We start from the raw sequence: 18293 nt of genomic DNA, 5'->3' as shown, positions 1-18293 counted from the left end.
TGTTTTCTCTCATTGGTTTATACATTACTCACCTAGTATCATTTTTTTCCAGTGTTCACATATGTACGTTTCATATTTAAACATTTTGATTTTTTTCTTCACATTTATGACAATAATTTCAACATGATTCCCTGACAAGATGCATTTTTGAATCAGACTGTTGCATCCCTGTTTCCTTTAAAAGGGGACTGAACCCATGTCTGCTTTATCCCTCTGTCCACACCTTCCCTGCTTGCTTTCTTGCCTTTCTGTTCATCGAAGGCTTTCAAATCCTAGATCGGCACTATTGTTTGAGTGCCCAGCCCCCATGGCAGTGAGAATTCCCCCCCCCCCCCAACCACCCCCTCCCCCACCACCACCGTCACTGCTGTGTTACCAAAGAACAAAAGAGAGAGTGTCAGACACCACCCACTAGATCTCTTTCACACCAGAGCCCCCACCTCAGTTCCAGATGGGGTTGCCTTTTTTCAGGGTTTCTCTCAACCCCAAGAGTACTCCAAAATGGAAGCCCCTCCTCCCATTGCAGCCCACAACTCAGCTGCCCGTCATCCACCTGCTCTGTCGCCACGCGCCCGTGGCCAGGGCACTAACCCACCCCACCAGGGAGTCCTATTAAAATCATTAAACACTTTTTTTTTTCTCAAACTGGACTCTGCATCCGTGACCGCATACATACTATATATTATAAAATATAAAATAAATGTACTCATGCAGAAAAAACTCAAAATAATTTAATGCTCATATTGTATCTTGCTAACTCAGTAGCTTTTAAAGTAGGTTGAATAAATTACACCAGACTGAAATTTGCTATCAATAATGCAAATTTTAATATCCGCTCCACAGTGATGTCTCATACGAGGGCTTGGCAGATGCTCATTTGTTTATTTCTCTCAAAGCATCAACATGTAGCAATCTTTAGGAGAGTCTCTGCTTCAACCTCCACCCCTGTTTTGACCTTTCCCCTCCAGGGACAGAGAGCGTGCTGTAGCAACAGGACACATCTGCTACAAGACAGCTGTTAAGTCTCTTAATGATGATCCAACAGTCAGGGTTGGAAGGGAGTTAAAGGTAATCATTGCTGACTCACTCAGTATCAGCTTGTGTGTTCCAAAATACCCAAATCAACATCCCTTCCTAATAAACCAGCAACCAAACACTACATGAAGCTTATCAGACGAAGGGAATATATTTCAAAAGCTTTCATTAATAAACTGCAGTAAAAAAGTTGTTTATAGTTTCTAGGAATACATGAGCAGCAACAATTTATTTTCCTACATTACATGCATGGCTGCATTGTACACTGTCACACACTTGCAAAGATTTATGGGAAAAGCTGTTGTCAATGCATGACACAGAACAGTGTTATGTGTTTGTATATATGGAGATTAATGCATATGTTTATACATTCTTTCAAATACTTGCTTTAGTCTAGCTTATTCAATATATTTTGCACTGCAGGAAATGACTAAACCCCCATCACATTACCTACATCCCCCATACCCCATCCCACCATCATCCTCCAGTCCCTAAGGGTTCAAACACCCAAATCAATTGAAAGAAAGAAGAGTGCACCGTGGTCCTCCCCCTACATCTGTCAGGGAGGGAAAGCAGGAGGGGTCTTACTTATGGGCTATACAGGGGGACAATATTATTCCATCTGTCACAAACCGTTTCATCTCTGACGAAGTGAAATATGGCTTGCAAATATATCTATTTCTATATCATGTATGTGTATTAGCTTACCAATGCCTAAACCTTTAGTAATTCCCAGAAGCATACTCAGTAGCTTATTGTCTCATATTACCTTCCTCCTACCAGCCAGCACCCTCCAGCTACCTTGCAAGGGATGCTTATCGGCCAAACAACATTGCAAAAGAAATTTTTCCACTTTACGTAGTGAACCAATTATGAAAATGGAACCAAATGATGGAGAACTAATTCACAAAAACTTGTGTGTTTGAAGTACTGAAACAGCAAATCTGAGGGCTTCATGATAGCAAAAGCTTGTATTGTATGTGTAGAAAACTGAAAAAAGTCAGATGCAATCTGTTAATAACCAAAGTTTTCTTTCATATTCAAATGGTGCTGCTGTCGTGCTTGGAGGATGGGTGTGGCTGGTTAATTCTTTTTGCCTCCTCAGCTGTCGCGGCTTTGTGACATCCATGATTCCATTTGCTCTATCAAATGATGTTATCAGGCTGGTGCAGAGGACAAAAAATAACAAGCCCAAACAATGCCTTCCAATGTCCACAGTGCTGCTCAGGGATTGCCAACAAAACTAAGTTGACTAGTAATCTGGTAAGGTATCAGCAGCACGGGATATCCAAGCCATTTGCTGAAGGAAGAAATGGAAAAACAACATCCCACATCCCAAAGAGCCATGATGTTTCTCTCTCAGCAGCAGGTAGAGCTGCAATCTCAGTCATTCATATTTAATTCCTCAAGAGTTTCCGGCCAGACTAATGTGCTATTGATTTCAAGTCTCCCATTACTGCAAAAGGGAAGGGCTATGAGGGCAGAAAGCTGGACTACAGGGAGTAAGAGCAAGAGACTGAAAGAGGAGAGGAGGGAAGACAAGAGAAGGGAAAACGACAATGGAAGAAAACTGACTCTTCTTGCTAAATCACTATGCATTTCTAGGAAACATTAGAATAAACTCCTGTCTAAATTAGTAACCTAATTTTTATAGACAAGAAAATACATAAAAGTTTACATCATAGAGCAATGAGTACAACTAAGGGTGAAGCAAAAAATGGGTTTTATGTTATTTATTCTTCATTAGCTGAAGCTTAAAACTGCTAAATTAACAGAACAGGCATATTTGCACCTGGCAAATAGTACATGGCAAATTGAAAGAGAGCAGGAGGAAAATAAAGAAAAAAAACAAAGAGAATGTCTAAGAGCGTTGTATGTTTAAGGTCTCTCCCTTGGTACCATCTCAGACAGGACAAGATGAAAGATTAATAACCACGGCTTTATATTTTAAAAGGGTTTAAAGTAAAACACAAGCTGAGCAAGAGGTTTGCCCTGCTTAACCCAAGCTTAAGACAACATTAGGATTCATAAATACACTCATGAACATACACCGGTGACAAATATAATCTTGTAATTAACAGATGCACCAGCATATGTATGTTTTTTTTTTTTTTTTCAATAAAATGATATCAACATGAGTTGTGCAAGCAGTTCAACAAATATCCTGTTCAGCAATAAATAAATAAATACTAACAAGAAACACCTACATACAGAAAATTAAAGAGGCACATGGAAAGCAGAATATCATACATAAATAAAAAAAAAATGACAAGAGCGTCTACTTCAGAGACTTCCTCCCACCAGCCTGTCTACTCTAATAATAGCCCAGAGACAACACATCCAGACAGACAGAGGGAGAGAAGGATGTAGAGAAAGAGAGCAGAAAGATGGAGAAAAAGTGCGAGTGAACCCATGAGGGAGACCACACAAAAATTGCCAAATAATACATAAAGGGTTGAATTAGGCCAGTTGCCACTATCAACAAATGTCCTTTTAAAAAGGGGCTAATTTATTTTTGGAATCCTTCCTGAAAGCAGTGACGGCTTCACTGCTGCTGCCACAATAGCCTGAACTGCCAAGAGCCAGGCCTGGTAGAGAGACCACTGAATTAACCAGACCTGAGGCTGAATCATTTTCCTCCCATCCCCCTGGTACACTGTCATAATGTCATTCTCTCACTCTCCCCGTCTCTCTCCCTGTCTCCATCTCGCACATACACAAGGCCACTATCCTACCGCAGGGCAATGGCAACAGGCATTCTTTTCTGCGTAATACTGCAAGAATAATATTGATGAGCAACAGAGAAAGCAAAGCTGATAAATACATAGCTTGAGGGGTTACTAATTCACCAGTTGTTACATATTTACATCCCATTTGACACAAATATTGAATATGAAATTCATACACAAGCATGGTAATGATTTTCTGATACTGATCCATAAGTAAAATAACCTAGTGAAAATGCTATGTAAAATGCCAGCCTTTTTTTTTTTTACTTTTTTGCTCATTCAGTTTAACTTCTAGGACAAATGGACACCTACCAGTGTTCCCTTTGTGTGCTGATGATCTTCAGAAGCAGATAACTAGTTTCATTCATTTCTCTGGTGGATTCCACTACATGCTAAAAGAAAAGGACCACTGCCACAAGACTCCTAATCACCACTACTGGAGGGACCCTTAAATATAAGAAAATAATCAGTAGAATAACAAAAAGCCTTTTAAGCAAAACTAATGCTTGATCCTATGATTCAGTAACATACAATAGGCGCTTCAAATGCCCTCTTACCCACAGGGAGGATTCAGCTGCCTCGCTTCTAACCAGGGCTCTAATGAGGGCCCACAATTAAGCCCATTTATTCGCATTAAGTGTGAACTGTAAGTGGGGCTGCAGTCAGTTGACAGACCTGGTTGCCTTTGTGTTACAAGAGCCGCTTTTTATGCTGCAAACAAAGAGGGAAAAAACACAAGCACCTAATGAGTGAATCTCGACATCTCTTCTCAGACATCCATGCACGCCGGAAGAGACACACACATCCAAATGTGCATTTGCACACTCGGACACACACTTGTCCTCCCTCACTAGCAAACTGACTCAAGGGCTCCAACGCATCCAGGCAGAGTTGAGTCACTGCTTGTCACAACGGTGGGGGCGGGGTTAAGACAGACTGACAGTGGGGCTCCATCTCTATCCTCTTATTAACGCTTAACGAGTGCTTTCCTCATGCAATATTCATCTCCACTAATATCATCCAAGCTTTGAGCCAAGCTTGCTACTTATGTAAGGCAATTATGTAAAATATCAGACAGAGCCCATGTTCAAAAGCTGACTGGCTGCAGGACAATGACAGGAAGGAAAGGTGGTATACAAAAGAGATTTGGATGAACAAACTGAGGAGTGAGAAAAGCAGTAAGGAGTACTTACATTTTCTGCTCTATATCGCCATGTGAGCGTCCACTAACACACACCTATAGCTCAATCAAGGGCAAGTGACCAATGTCAATAATGCAAATCATTTTTCTTCCTCTCATACTTCACAGCCATACATCTGAGGATTCCTCAAGGTCAGCTAAGGAGAATAAAGCAAAAGAAGTGTTCACATCACCACACCCATTTTCTCTCCATCAGGCTCAAAAATACATAGAGTGCATCAAGTTTATAGAAAGTGCAGTCCTTTCACTGTCTTACTTCCTCACATCAACGGGAACCCAAGACCCATACACAAATAAACAAACATGCTCTGATTTATGCACACTTGCACCCCCCCCCCCCAGGTCAAGGCCCTATGGGGGTCTGCACAAAAATAGGTCATTTGTCACACACGATGTCCCGGGGCAGGGGATACATTATAGATGAGCCCAAACAGCATGTTTCAGTGAGCACTCACCACACAGCTAGGGACATGGGATGGAAACAGCAGGAGCTGGGCAAAGAGGGCTGGGAACTCCTCAGGAAGGGGATACTATGATAGTAAAGCAAGAAGTAATTTACTGTTGGGCATGTTCTTGTGCATAATCAAAGAAAATGGATAATTTGGCACAGCTTGAAGGATTGAAACTGTATTTGTGACAACTTTTTTGTTTTGTTTTCTCAATGGGTATTAATTAATTCAGGGGGTATCTGATTTAGCATTCACATATCTGCACCTGACCCTGTGACTAACCATCTGCCTTGCATATGACAGGTCCAGATATCTTCCACTCATTCGTTTTGATGTGGATTCAATGCTTTGTTTCTTGTCACAAAATGCAACCAATAACTGCATTTTGCTGTCTTTTCCCCCACTCCTTTAATTGTGTGACTACCAGCACAGAATGTGGACTCGAAGCGTCCACGCTACACTTTGCTTTCATTTGCACAGACAAAACCCGATGGAGTGGAGTTGCCTGCAACAGTTTCAGAAGAGCATAAATGAAGAATAAGAGAGAAATGAAGGGGTTGAGCAAAGGCAGAAAATGTAGGGAAGGAGAAAGACAAGTCTGCTGTCTTTTGCTGCTCCCATCTGTTCTGAAAGTGCAGGTGGAGCCCTATTCACTCTGCTCTGCGTGTGTGTGAAGAGGGGGGCAGGAAGAAAGGAAGGGCAGCGAGAAGGAGGGAGTGGAGAGATGGAAGGGCAGGGATGGAAGAGGGGGAGGACTCTTGGTGATCTCTCCTGAAGGGGATAATGGGAGAGGAGCGCATTGCAATGGCTGCCATGTAGTACCCTCCCTGCACAATTAGCCAATCAGCAGCGCGCTCTGCCAGCCAGGAGGACGCATAAAAGAAGAACATTGCAGCAGAGGCACAGAAGGAGGCTGCGAGAGGAGCAAGGAATTACACACAAAAACAGCAAAAACAGAACACCCTCCCCTGGACACACCCTGCTGAGGATCACTGCTTCTCTTTTTTTCTGAAACATCGCCCACGCCACTTGGAGAGAACGCTCTCCCTCATCATCATCCAGTAGAAAACTCCTTTCTCCTCATTTTCATCCTATAGAGGACACCTACAATCTCAAAGGGCTGAGATCCCTTGGCGAAGATTGTATTTTTTTCCTTTTTTTCTTTTTTTTCTTTTAATTTGGACTCAACATAACATAAAGGTCATATAATATAAAAGGCCTAAGATCACAGAGGTTCAGCCTTCAGCTTCAAGACCAGTGGAAAAAGGGACCTAGATTTCTTTCATTGTACGTCAAGAATGGTTACTGTACGTATGACTCTTATTTCTCTTATATTCATGAGGGGGGATGTTGTAGATGCATGCTTGCTGTGAAACTCAGTCTTTTTTTTGTGTTGGATTAGTTTTTATGTACATGAGAGGCACACTTAAACACATTAATTCAGCATTCTTCCTTCATAAATGCTATGCCATTTGGAGAGATCTCTCATTTTAAGCAGTGCTCTCCCTGAATGTCACATGCCACAACATACTGGAGCTTTGGGGTCGGCTTCCTATGTTTAAGCCCAATATGCTATGCCATATCATGATGATGAGATTAATGATCGATATAGGCAGTTAGTAATCCCATACTGTGTGAAGCGCCATGCCGGTTGCGCTCCAGCCTGCAGTCATGCTCAGCATTGAATAAAGTCTTTATCCTGCCATTTTAGACAGCTCTGGCTTTACATTTTAACACTACAGTCACCAGGGCTACCTAAATGTCGCAGCTCATAATATATATTTCTTTAATGATCGAAAGTCAAGCTTTCGCCGAGAAATTCCGCAGGATTATAGTGATGGAGACGGAGAAATGCAATGAGGCGCTGCGTTCTGCGCGGGGGGAGGACGGGTTTTTCTTTGCCTGGTGCTGCACAAGGATGCTGGAGACGGGCTTGCGAGACAAAAACATGATGCCTCGGAGGCTGAGGGCCCATCCAACACAGCAAAGGAAAAAAGGGTCGAGTCACTCCGAGAGGGGGAGGGCGAGGAGGGAGATTACGCATCCATTGGTTAACATTGAATCAGACAAAGTCCAAATTCCTCAGGGTTCTCGTTGCGATGCAACCGAGTAAATGGGCTGGAAATCTCAGAGGCCGCGACGGTGAGACCGAGGACGGACATCTCCATTTTAAGCGCTTATCTCCAAGTATCATATCGCGTATGAACAAGATGGCCATACTTGCACTGTGCTGGTCGGATGAAAGGAGATGGAAGCGGTGATAAATTAGCTTTGCCGTGTTGCCGACGGCCGGATTGGGCGTGTCTCTGCTTGACTTGAGCATCAAACGAGGGCCTTGAAGCCTCAAACGACCTATTCCGATTTCCCTCTTGACTTGCTCTTCGGTAAATGCAAAAAAGTCTATTTAAGCTGAGCAATTAAGAACAAAATCATTTAAAGAACTCGCAGTGAAACAATGAATAAACAGTGAAACAATAAATAAACAGAAACAATAAATACAGGAAAACAGAACAGAAACACACACACACATTTATACATACATACATACACACACACACACACACACACACTATATATATATATATATATATATATATATATATATATATATATATCAATCATTTAAAGTTTTAAATGTCTGGACTGTTAGGTCTGTGGCTAAGAATAGAAAAAAGTAATCAATTATTTAGTACATTAAGGGACGTGGATATGAGAGGCAGAGATAGTCCTCGAAATAGAAATTCATGTCTAATTCAAATAACACTTCAATTAATTTTAAATAGCCAGAGTACTGCTTTAAAAAAAAAAAAAAAAAAAAAAAAAAGCTGGAGTGGCTCAAACTATCCACTTGATACATGTTCAGTCGCAGTTTAATTTCCTCTTTGTTGTAGCTGTTACCTATTGTCCATTTCAGGCCATGACAGTATCACAGTTACAGTGGCAGGATCTCCCCTCCACATGGTCCGCAGTCCCCCAAGCGTGTACCGCAGTGCCAAGCACATAAAAGCGTTGAGTCAGATAACCTTTCCAAGGCACTTACAGAATTCAAGGACAGGCGAGGCCATCGCTAGAATTATTTTGATCTTAAAACTATTGTCAATAGAATTAATCTGAATGTTGAAAATAAAGGTTTTATGCAAGGGGTGGAAGTATCAGGTCAGAAACATCTTTATATAGACTATCTCTTAGATTTTTGTGGTTTATATAGATCCTGTTTATGAAGGTTAATATGTTACATGCAATTATAAGCAGCGATTTACCTCCTGTTGCCTTATCAGCAACAAATAGTCTGTAAAGGCTGCAGGGGGAAAACAGGTACCTTTATTTCTTTATTACCCTTGTGTTTCATTTCGATCTTACAGTCATTGTTTTAAATAATATAAATCATACAGATTAATAACCATGCCATCCTAAACTGTTATCAACAATATAATTTTATAATAATTGTGAAAACGACCCAATCATATTGTATTGTAGCAGTTCACCATGTTAGAATCTGGATGTCCAGTTTTGTGTAAAAATACACACAAGAATGCCAATTCTGATAATTTGTTAAATACATATATAGACTACGGTTATTCTTTAATCTTTGACTTTTTGTGGCGTTTTTTTTTTATTTAGAGCTGGCAACTGTAACCATCATTGTTCCCGGAGAGTCCTGCAGCCCCTTGCCACGACACAAAGCGCCACTGTTTACATTAATATTCATAGTGCTGCCATAGCCTCTGCAAGAGAGAAGAGGAGGAACGGGTGGCTCTTTTGTTTGGTCGCTTCAATACGTTTATTCAGCAAATAGGCGCTCCGCTTCATGAATGCCTGCAGAGCTCACAAGTCCTGCCTTTTAAGAGAAGCTAAACAAGACTAACTGAGAAATCAGTGGATTCTTTTAATCATTCTTCACACGTAAACGAGTTTTTACTCACTAAGTGGGATTTAAACATTCAGAAATGTAACCAAATTTAAATAAAGTCGGCGGTGTTTGCTTGTTTCGTGGCCATCTGTGGCTTCAAATGAGACCGTCCGAAGGCCACTCCCTTTTCAGCACGCTGGATAGCGCCCCGCATGCTCCAAGGACTAGTAACACATTTGTCTCCTCGAGCTTTTGACGTTGTCTGCTATCATCTTATCAAAGCAGCGCATACCCAGAGAGCTGCAATCTTTCAGAAATCTTTTATTTGTACTCTGCTGAGCGGAGTCTCAGTGCATAGCTGACAAGAGCTGTGACTCCTGTCGTCCTGTTGTGTTCCAGCTGCCACCATGATCCCTTAAGCTGCAGAGAGTGTGGCTAATGCCCTTTGTTTGGGATAATCCGGTAATCTGTGTTATTTAGAAGGCTCATTTACACTTTATCTTAACATTTGCTTTTGATTCATACCTTCCAGAGATGTTTTTCAAATAAATATAATACACACTATACAGGCAGTTGTATCTAAAGAGAAGGTCATTTTAGGTGAGAAATATATCAATAACTACTTACTTTATAGTTCGAGTACACTAAAAAATTTAAAAAAATTAAAAAAATACATTTAATAGTCAAGCAGTAGATTGATTTACTTGACAAGAGTTTTTATCAATTCCCAAATAAGTGCTGAATTGATCTCACAACTTACACACTTCCCAAATGTAACATTTACAATGGCGAACAACATGAAAGCAGATTAACTGGGAGAAAGATATTATTCTGCACACCACAGCCTCAAGGGCAGTCCTGCATCTGAAGCAGAAATGAATTGGGAAAGTTGTTTATACGCATCAGAACACAGAAACCACAGACTGCGTTTACATTTAGTCTTGTAATGCTTCTGTGTTTTGTAATTTAATAGTGTACCGTGTAGGTGGTATGTGTGTTTGGCAGTGGAGGCAGGGCTCTTGTTTGCGTGCAAGTCTGGGTTCATGTGTTTGGCAGTGGAGGCAGAACTCTTGTGTGTGCGTGCAAGTCTGGGACCATGTGTAGGCGGTGCTGATGCAGTGCATTAAATATTAAATCTCGCAGAACCCCAAAATAGAAAAAAAAAAAAAGAAAGAAAAACAAAAAAAAAACAGTGGGGGACTCGGTGCTATGATAACAACTTTCATCTGTAAAATTTTTTTTTTTTTCATTTTCCTTTACATGATGGTCCACACTGGAGATTTTCTAAAATGTACAGTTGAAAAAAAATGTAATGAAATGCAACTGAATTGATACCAGATATATTATGATTGGAAATCCTATTTATTGCTTCAAATAGTTGGAAACCTCTGGGAATAATGATTGTATACATAGAATATTGGGATAATTCATGCTATCGTTGACATGACTTTTCTTGATTGGGTAACAGCAGGAAAAAATGCTGCACCACTTAATCGTAGTTCAGAGAGTATAATATGAAATATGATGCTCTAAAAATAACTCATATCTTTTCCATTTGTTTCAAATAACTTCAAAGCATGCAGCTGCACCTCATTTTCCTGTGAAAATCCTCATCTTTGTTGCTGCTCGTGTGTGTAACCAGCCCATCTTCAGTTAGTCTATAAATTATAAAACATCCCAATGTTCACTCAGAAATGCCTCTCTGTCATGCTGGAGGTTATTCTTAGTGGGATACTCAAATTTGCCCTTAAAATATGTGTGTAATTTATCTCTTCATCTTCAAAAATGCTTCTATTATCTTTGAGAAACCATTCAGCTACTCATATTTCTTTTAGCCAGATGGATCGCACAACACTATACCACGTTAACATTAGAGTTAATACAACACAACTGCTTCACTGCACCTTTGGTTGTCAAACTGTTTAATTAGTCTTGATTTTTAATTTTAAAAAGTATAGATTTCAGCTCCATTTCAGCTGTGGATAAAAATTTTTACACGACAGGTTGTTATTCCACATTGTATTGTTCACCCTTTGTACAGAAATGTGCATTTGAAGTAGCTTATTTTTAGACTTCCTGAAGTGCCACCGTGCTGCTCCTCTTTTGTCATTTTCAGTCTGACTTACTGAAACTACAAAGCTTTGCAATATAAATATTAATACATGGAAGGTGAATATCTAACCTGTATATTTGCACCCAATAAGCACAAATAAACAAGCACTCAGCTGACAGTAAGTAAGCCTGTCAGCCATTAGAAACAATGCAGTCTTTGAGGGGCTGTCACATGGGCAACTTGAGTCAAGGTGAGGTGCAAAGCAAGGCAGTCAAATACGGAGATGATGAAATTAACAGGTTTCATTAAAGGAACCTTTTAAAAGATCATAGAAATAGCAAGAACACATAAAATGAGGAATAAGTACACATTTTAAAAATGTGTCTTTTATTAATGTCACATTCAGAATAACTAATGCATATACAAAATATTGCTGAACTCAGTATGAACAAAAACAGAAAACTATTTTTGTTCATACTGAGTTTTAGAAAAGACTATTTAGCCTCTTAAACATGTAAAACACTGATCAGTTAGAGATATGCAGGAACTCAAAGCCATCATAGGATATAACTGTTTATATTCTGGTCCCACATATCATAGGAACTTCAATTATTATCAAGACAACTTAACAAGTTTGTAAATAAAAAGTTTCTCCAGTGTACAGAAAAACAGTGTACAGAGTGATTTTGTTGAAGAGGTTATATTTGTAATAGAAAGATGCATCTTCCAAATTATGGAAATATATATATTTTGCAAGTAAAGGTAATATTTAATGCAATGATGTCAGACATATTTGTACCACAAGTACTAAAAGGAACAAAGGAAAAAAGTAAAAAGTATAAAAAAAATAAAAAATAAAAAAAAGGCTATATAAAGTTTGGAGCTTTGGTATATTTGTGTGAAATTTAGTTTATTCCCATGTTTAATTGGTTTCAACAAATAAAGACAACAACAACAACAAGTCATCTGGTGGAGAATATTTTGCTCTGGTCTTCAAAGAATTAAATAATAAATATTGAACCAGACACAAAGCACTTAGTGTTGAGGGGCGTACAGGAGCAGAAAGTTTTATTTAATAAAAATGCTCTTTGATATCCCATGTGGCTCAAATTAAGGAACATAGTGCACACCAAAGCAAACAAAAAGTACACAAAGACACTAAAGACTAACCCAAGTCGTAGGTCCACTTACTAAAAATAAGTTAGCTGACAACAAAGACATCTTGACAAAGTCAAATGGACAAATCTGTCCTTCTAAATTATTTTCTAACCTCATCATGATATGTTTTTTTTTTCCTTTGGAGAACTAAATCCATTTAACAGCTCTCCCAGTCTCTTGCCAGTGCCGTATCCACCATCACTATTATCCATCCCTGCGTAATGATGTAATGGTGTTTGACCCTGGAAGAGAGTAGGGGGATGGGAGGAATAAGAAAAAGGGACTGTGACATCTGCAGGACCAGAGGCAGGGATGCAGTAGCGGAGGAAAGATGGGGCAAAGTAGGGGGAGGGGAGATAATAAATCAGACCTTGTGTCCATATCCATTTTAGAAATTCTGATTCTTGAACTGCTCCTCTGACAGTGATTAAGTGGGCAGTCTGTGTGGGCTTTGTGAATAGCTTATATTTGCATATGTAAGATAAAATGCTAAATTAGAGATATTACACACTAGTATACCTTTGTATGTTATGTATCTCACTGAGTGTTTTTGTTAAATTTAAGTCTTGACTGCACCCTCTTCCTCAGCAGATAATCAGCACCATGGAAACCCAGGTGTCCAACGGTCCAAGCGGAACCAGTCTGCCTAATGGCCCAGTCATTAGCACAAATGGCTCTACAGATGACAGCAAAACCAACTTGATCGTCAACTATCTGCCTCAGAACATGACCCAGGAGGAATTTAAAAGTTTGTTTGGTAGCATTGGAGAGATTGAGTCCTGCAAGCTAGTCAGAGACAAGATCACAGGTACAACAATTTGCCAATGTTAACAAAACAAAAACAAAAAAGAGAGAGAGAGACAAAAAAATAGATTTGATAATTCCCTTTTTTTTGTTACAGGTCAGAGTTTGGGATATGGCTTTGTAAACTATGTTGATCCAAATGATGCAGACAAGGCCATCAACACACTCAATGGTCTCAAATTGCAAACTAAAACAATCAAGGTGAGCAACTCTCTTTCTTTTAAAAAATCACTTCAAATTCACTTTTGACAGCATGCAAGACAAAGAGAAAGGAAGTGGAGATTTTGTCAAGAGGGTTGTTGAAAAGAGGTGGCAACAGACGTGGCAGAGGGAGGGGAGGAAAATTGGGAGGCGCAGGCAGAAGGGTGGGGTGGCTAGAACAAAGAAAGGAAGAAAAAGGGTGAAAAGAGAAAGAGAGAGTGGAGGTCAGAAAGCAAGGGGTGGACAGCATGCAGAGGTTATTGTGATGGAAATGTAATTAGGTAGCCTGACTGTGGTGCACAGGGGTCAGAGCAGGTTAGCCCATCTGCCTCCAATCTAGGCTAATTAGGGGTCTCCTTTGTCCCAAAATCAGATGATGTAGAAAGGGGGTATGTTATTAAACTCTGATTCGTTCCATCCAACAATCTGATCCAAGTAGATCAAAGATTGAGTCAAAGTGCAGGATTGAAAAATCAAATCTCTAAGAATGGGGCAGGTGATTTTCCAGCAGATGTCCAGCAAAAAGCACGATTGATCGTACACCAAGTCTGAAGTTAAGTGATGGATTTGACTGCTTTTTTTCTTTTTGGGTAATACTAAAGAATGTATAAAAAGCAGAAAAATGGCATATTATCCACAATATGATTGATCTCTGGAGTAACTATACAAATTATCATCGCCACAACAGTAATAATTCATGGATAATTTCTAACCAATCTATAGACAAAAAGTTCTGTCTACATTTAGCTTCTTTATTTTTTTTCTCAAAAAAAGAAATTAAAACAAACCAGCAAACAAAAAAACAATTCCTTTGGTCAGTACAATAGTATTACCCTCTAGATGTAGGATACTTCAAAGAAAGGAGTGAGGTGTGAGGGAGGGGGCAGTAGTGGAAGGGTAGTTCAGAGAGCAGAATGCCAATGACAGGATTAGAGGCCATATGGGCTTCAGGCACCATCTGTACTGTGGGAGCGACAGGCAGAGGGTTAATTATAGGGCAGCCTCTCCTCCCCGAATACAGCAACTCCCCCCTGACTCGTCCAGAAGACCCTAATCAGTGCACCACACAACCCTTCTGCTTATACAGTCGTCCTGTGCACACAATAGACTCTAGTGCCTTGTACAGATGGGTGAAATCAGAACACCTGTATTCATCTGAAAGATGATACATACACTACAAATACTTTTTATATGCGCTTTTTTGTGTCACTAAAATAGGCTAAATTTTTTTAGATGGTGGCAATATTTATAAAAAGGCAGGCTATATCAAATTACCTGAACAAATGTATTTATAGCATGCTTTTTGCTGTATGGGCATAAGTAATTTGTTTGTAAACAGTAAGTTTATAAGTTGTCAAGAATCCTGTAAGTCTTATGATGCTCTTACATTGTTTGCTGTTTGCCTGTGGAGCTGTTCTTCCCCAGAGAATAAAGACAAAGGAAGGAGGCAAGGCAGCGAGAGCAACACAGCCTATCTCAGACAACACTCACTCTGTTTTTCCATCGTACACAAACACACCACTCTTAACAATGCACTGAACTGGACTATCTGTGTCAGAAGTGTTCAGAAGCTCCGATATAAAGGAAAGCAGTGATAGGTGAATTGCTTTTACAATCACTTAGGCACCATTTTCCATACTGAATAAAAATGGGCCGAAAGTAGAGCATGAGTAAATTCATAAGGGATGTAAAACCCAGACACATAAAAAATGACGCCGCACTAATTAAGTCGCAGGAGAATTCAGGAAAATGCTGATCTTTGTCAGCACAAACCAAGCTAAGCCATGAGCGTGTTATGGAATGATTCGATTCTGTGGAAGAAACTGCAAAAATTGTCACAGTGTGTGTATGATGTTGTCGTAACGCATTTACTTTATGTGGTATAGGTGTCATATGCTCGGCCAAGCTCAGCTTCCATTCGTGATGCCAATCTTTATGTGAGTGGACTCCCTAAAACCATGAGCCAGAAAGACATGGAACAGCTGTTTTCCCAGTATGGTCGCATCATTACATCCCGCATCCTTGTGGACCAGGTTACAGGTATAGCCTCAAAGCATATCACGCTCTTGTCACTCAGTAAAGCTGGATATATTTTATGTATCTAACACTAGTCATGCCACACAGACTTGCAGGAAGCAGTGGCTTCTGATGCCAAGGTAGTCACATTGGTGTTTTTTTGTTTTTTTTATCCGGAGCAGGCATATCACGAGGGGTGGGCTTTATCCGGTTTGACAAACGAAATGAAGCGGAGGAGGCCATCAAAGGACTGAATGGACAGAAACCTTTGGGTGCTGCTGAGCCCATAACTGTCAAGTTCGCCAACAACCCCAGCCAGAAGACAGGTCAGGCTTTACTGACTCAGCTGTACCAGACTGCTGCGCGCCGCTACACAGGACCCCTGCACCACCAGACTCAGCGTTTCAGGTACTGAACCGTTAGCAGCCTCACCCCAGTCTCAGCCTTCCTCCTGTTAATCCCTTACTAACCAGTAGTCAGTGAGTAGAAATACAGTGTTTCAAGCGTAAATTTACAGGTAATCCTACTCTGTTGCTGACCTTAAGCAAATTCAGTGTGAATTTAAAATAACAAGTGGTGAGTGTGTCATCATTACGTTGTTGTAAAAAGAGTGAAATTGAGTCTGTAAATTATTTTTGACAGTTTTCATGGCTTAACTATACCAGAGAATAACTTTTGAATATTCATCTGTGGCTTTGTTCAGGTCACCATATGATGCTGCACCCCTACAAAACAAGAATTGTGATCTGCACAGTTAATAAAAAAAAAAAAAGTCTAAAAAAATTCAATACAATAAAAATTATTTTTATGTCTTATTAATACCTATTTACAATGTTATTTGCATAATAATTACTATGTGGTAAAGAAGGAAATGGCAATATGGTATTGTCCCTCCTTCTCATTCTTTTTCTCTGACTTTCTTTTAAACTGCAGTGTGATCCCTTCACTTGGAAAGGGACCAGATCCAAATAACAGCTCAAACACAATGTAAGAAACTAGAATTTTTCCAGAGTATTTTAAAGTGAAGTTAAATAAATTTTGGGTTGAGTACTGCCATAGGCTTTATAGACATCAAAAGAACTGAAGCTGCCAAATGTTAACCACATTTACAAGGACGATTATGACAAAAACGGGAAGATTTGAAATTCAAAGTCCTCCAGTGTTACATATTCTTAACATACTCAGAGAGTTTGTTAATTTATTTCTTCAATGGTTAGCCTACCTATCTTTTTAATCGGAAGAAGTAAAATTGCCTATGCATTGAATACGTTTAAACTATTAAATGGAAATTTACACTTTAGCTACAGTGCACTAACAATAAACGGTAAATATCAGCAGGACTATTAAACATCATCAGCTTGTGGCTGGATGGTTTGGAACAGCATTGAAGTGAAGGATGCCCTCTGGAGGCCAGCTGGTGAAGGAGCAACATATTAACATGAAAGCCCCCCCTCCTTGTAGATCTCATAACTAACCTCTGCATCCCCTTCATTCTCCCTCTTGCGTTGCAGACTCGACAATTTACTAAACGCCAGCTACGGAGTCAAGAGGTAAATGCCAAAGGTGTACTTTCAAAAGCATTCATGCCAAAGTAAAACCTCAAACAAAGTGCCCGGAATACCACATGCTGACTTCATTCCCAAATCAAATACAATGGCCTTAATTCTACATGTCCACAGCCCATTTAATCATGTTACCCAAGCAGCTCAGACAACAAAGTACTCTGTATTTGCACTGATGCAGCTTTCTAACAGCAGGGTATTCTGGCATGGCTTTGTTTAACTTTAAGTTTTTCTTTTTATTTTAATTAATAGAAATAATTTATATGTATTTATTTATGAACTAACATTATTGGTTTCAGTTGCTTTAATGTCCCCTTTTTTCACCAGCATGGACATACCAGATTCCGTTTTCGTCTCCTCTGTTTGCTCCAGTTTTTGTATGATTTGATCCAATTTGCTTTTCATCCCTCCAGGTTTCTGTGTTTTGTTCGATACTGTGATTTCTGTTGAACATTGTGATTCATCTGTTTAATTCTTCCAGAGGTTCTGGTCAACAGAGAAAATGAGTAAATATGCAGATTGTGTGGGTGTCTCGTCTCAGGGCACACAGTGTCATTTTCTATGAAAGCAGGTAGTTTGGAGCCTCTGTGGTGCCCACACATATTTGCCTACATATTGTACAGCAGATGGGATGGAGATGGGTTCCCCAGACTCCACATCCAACTACAAACTTTATCATTTTAATAAGAGACAATGTAGAGCACTGAATGCCGTATGGAACTTCAGAATGACACCCATGGTAGTTCTCCTACTCTCTTCCCCAGATTCTCACCTATCACCATTGACAGCATGACAAGCCTGGCTGGGGTCAACCTCACTGGGCCAACTGGAGCCGGCTGGTGCATCTTCGTGTACAACCTTTCCCCTGAAGCAGATGAGAGCGTCCTGTGGCAGCTTTTTGGGCCTTTTGGTGCCGTTACCAATGTCAAAGTCATCCGTGACTTCACCACCAACAAATGTAAGGGCTTTGGCTTTGTCACCATGACCAACTACGATGAAGCTGCCATGGCTATCGCTAGCCTTAATGGCTACCGCCTCGGTGACCGTGTGCTGCAGGTTTCCTTCAAGACCAGCAAGCAGCACAAAGCCTGAAAGAGAGGCTGCTGATGCCAGCTCCTTCGACCTGCAGGGAGACATATCTGCGCTCCCTCTGTCATCTCTCTACATGGGCCTGGACTGAGTCTCTCTCTGACATACTCACACACAAATTCATGAAATGGAACCACAAACACAGA

At 40.2% G+C, this 18293-nt stretch overlaps 1 protein-coding gene across 1 annotated transcript; it reads left to right on the top strand.

Annotated features, from left to right (window-relative positions):
* Positions 1-7251: 7251 nt before the first annotated feature.
* On the top strand, positions 7252-18150 carry elavl3 (ELAV like neuron-specific RNA binding protein 3; the record flags this gene model as incomplete). Its single annotated transcript, XM_079253101.1, has 8 exons — positions 7252-7437; positions 13067-13283; positions 13377-13480; positions 15367-15520; positions 15676-15904; positions 16430-16483; positions 17008-17046; positions 17802-18150. The coding sequence occupies 8 exons, from the start codon at positions 7252-7254 to the stop codon at positions 18148-18150; spliced, it is 1332 nt and encodes a 443-aa protein (XP_079109227.1).
* Between the last annotated feature and the right edge of the window lie 143 nt (positions 18151-18293).

Source organism: Telmatherina bonti (genome assembly GCF_933228915.1).
Source record: "Telmatherina bonti genome assembly, chromosome: 14".
NCBI classification, from domain to species: domain Eukaryota; kingdom Metazoa; phylum Chordata; class Actinopteri; order Atheriniformes; family Telmatherinidae; genus Telmatherina; species Telmatherina bonti.
This window is presented reverse-complemented; position numbering and strand designations above follow the sequence as displayed.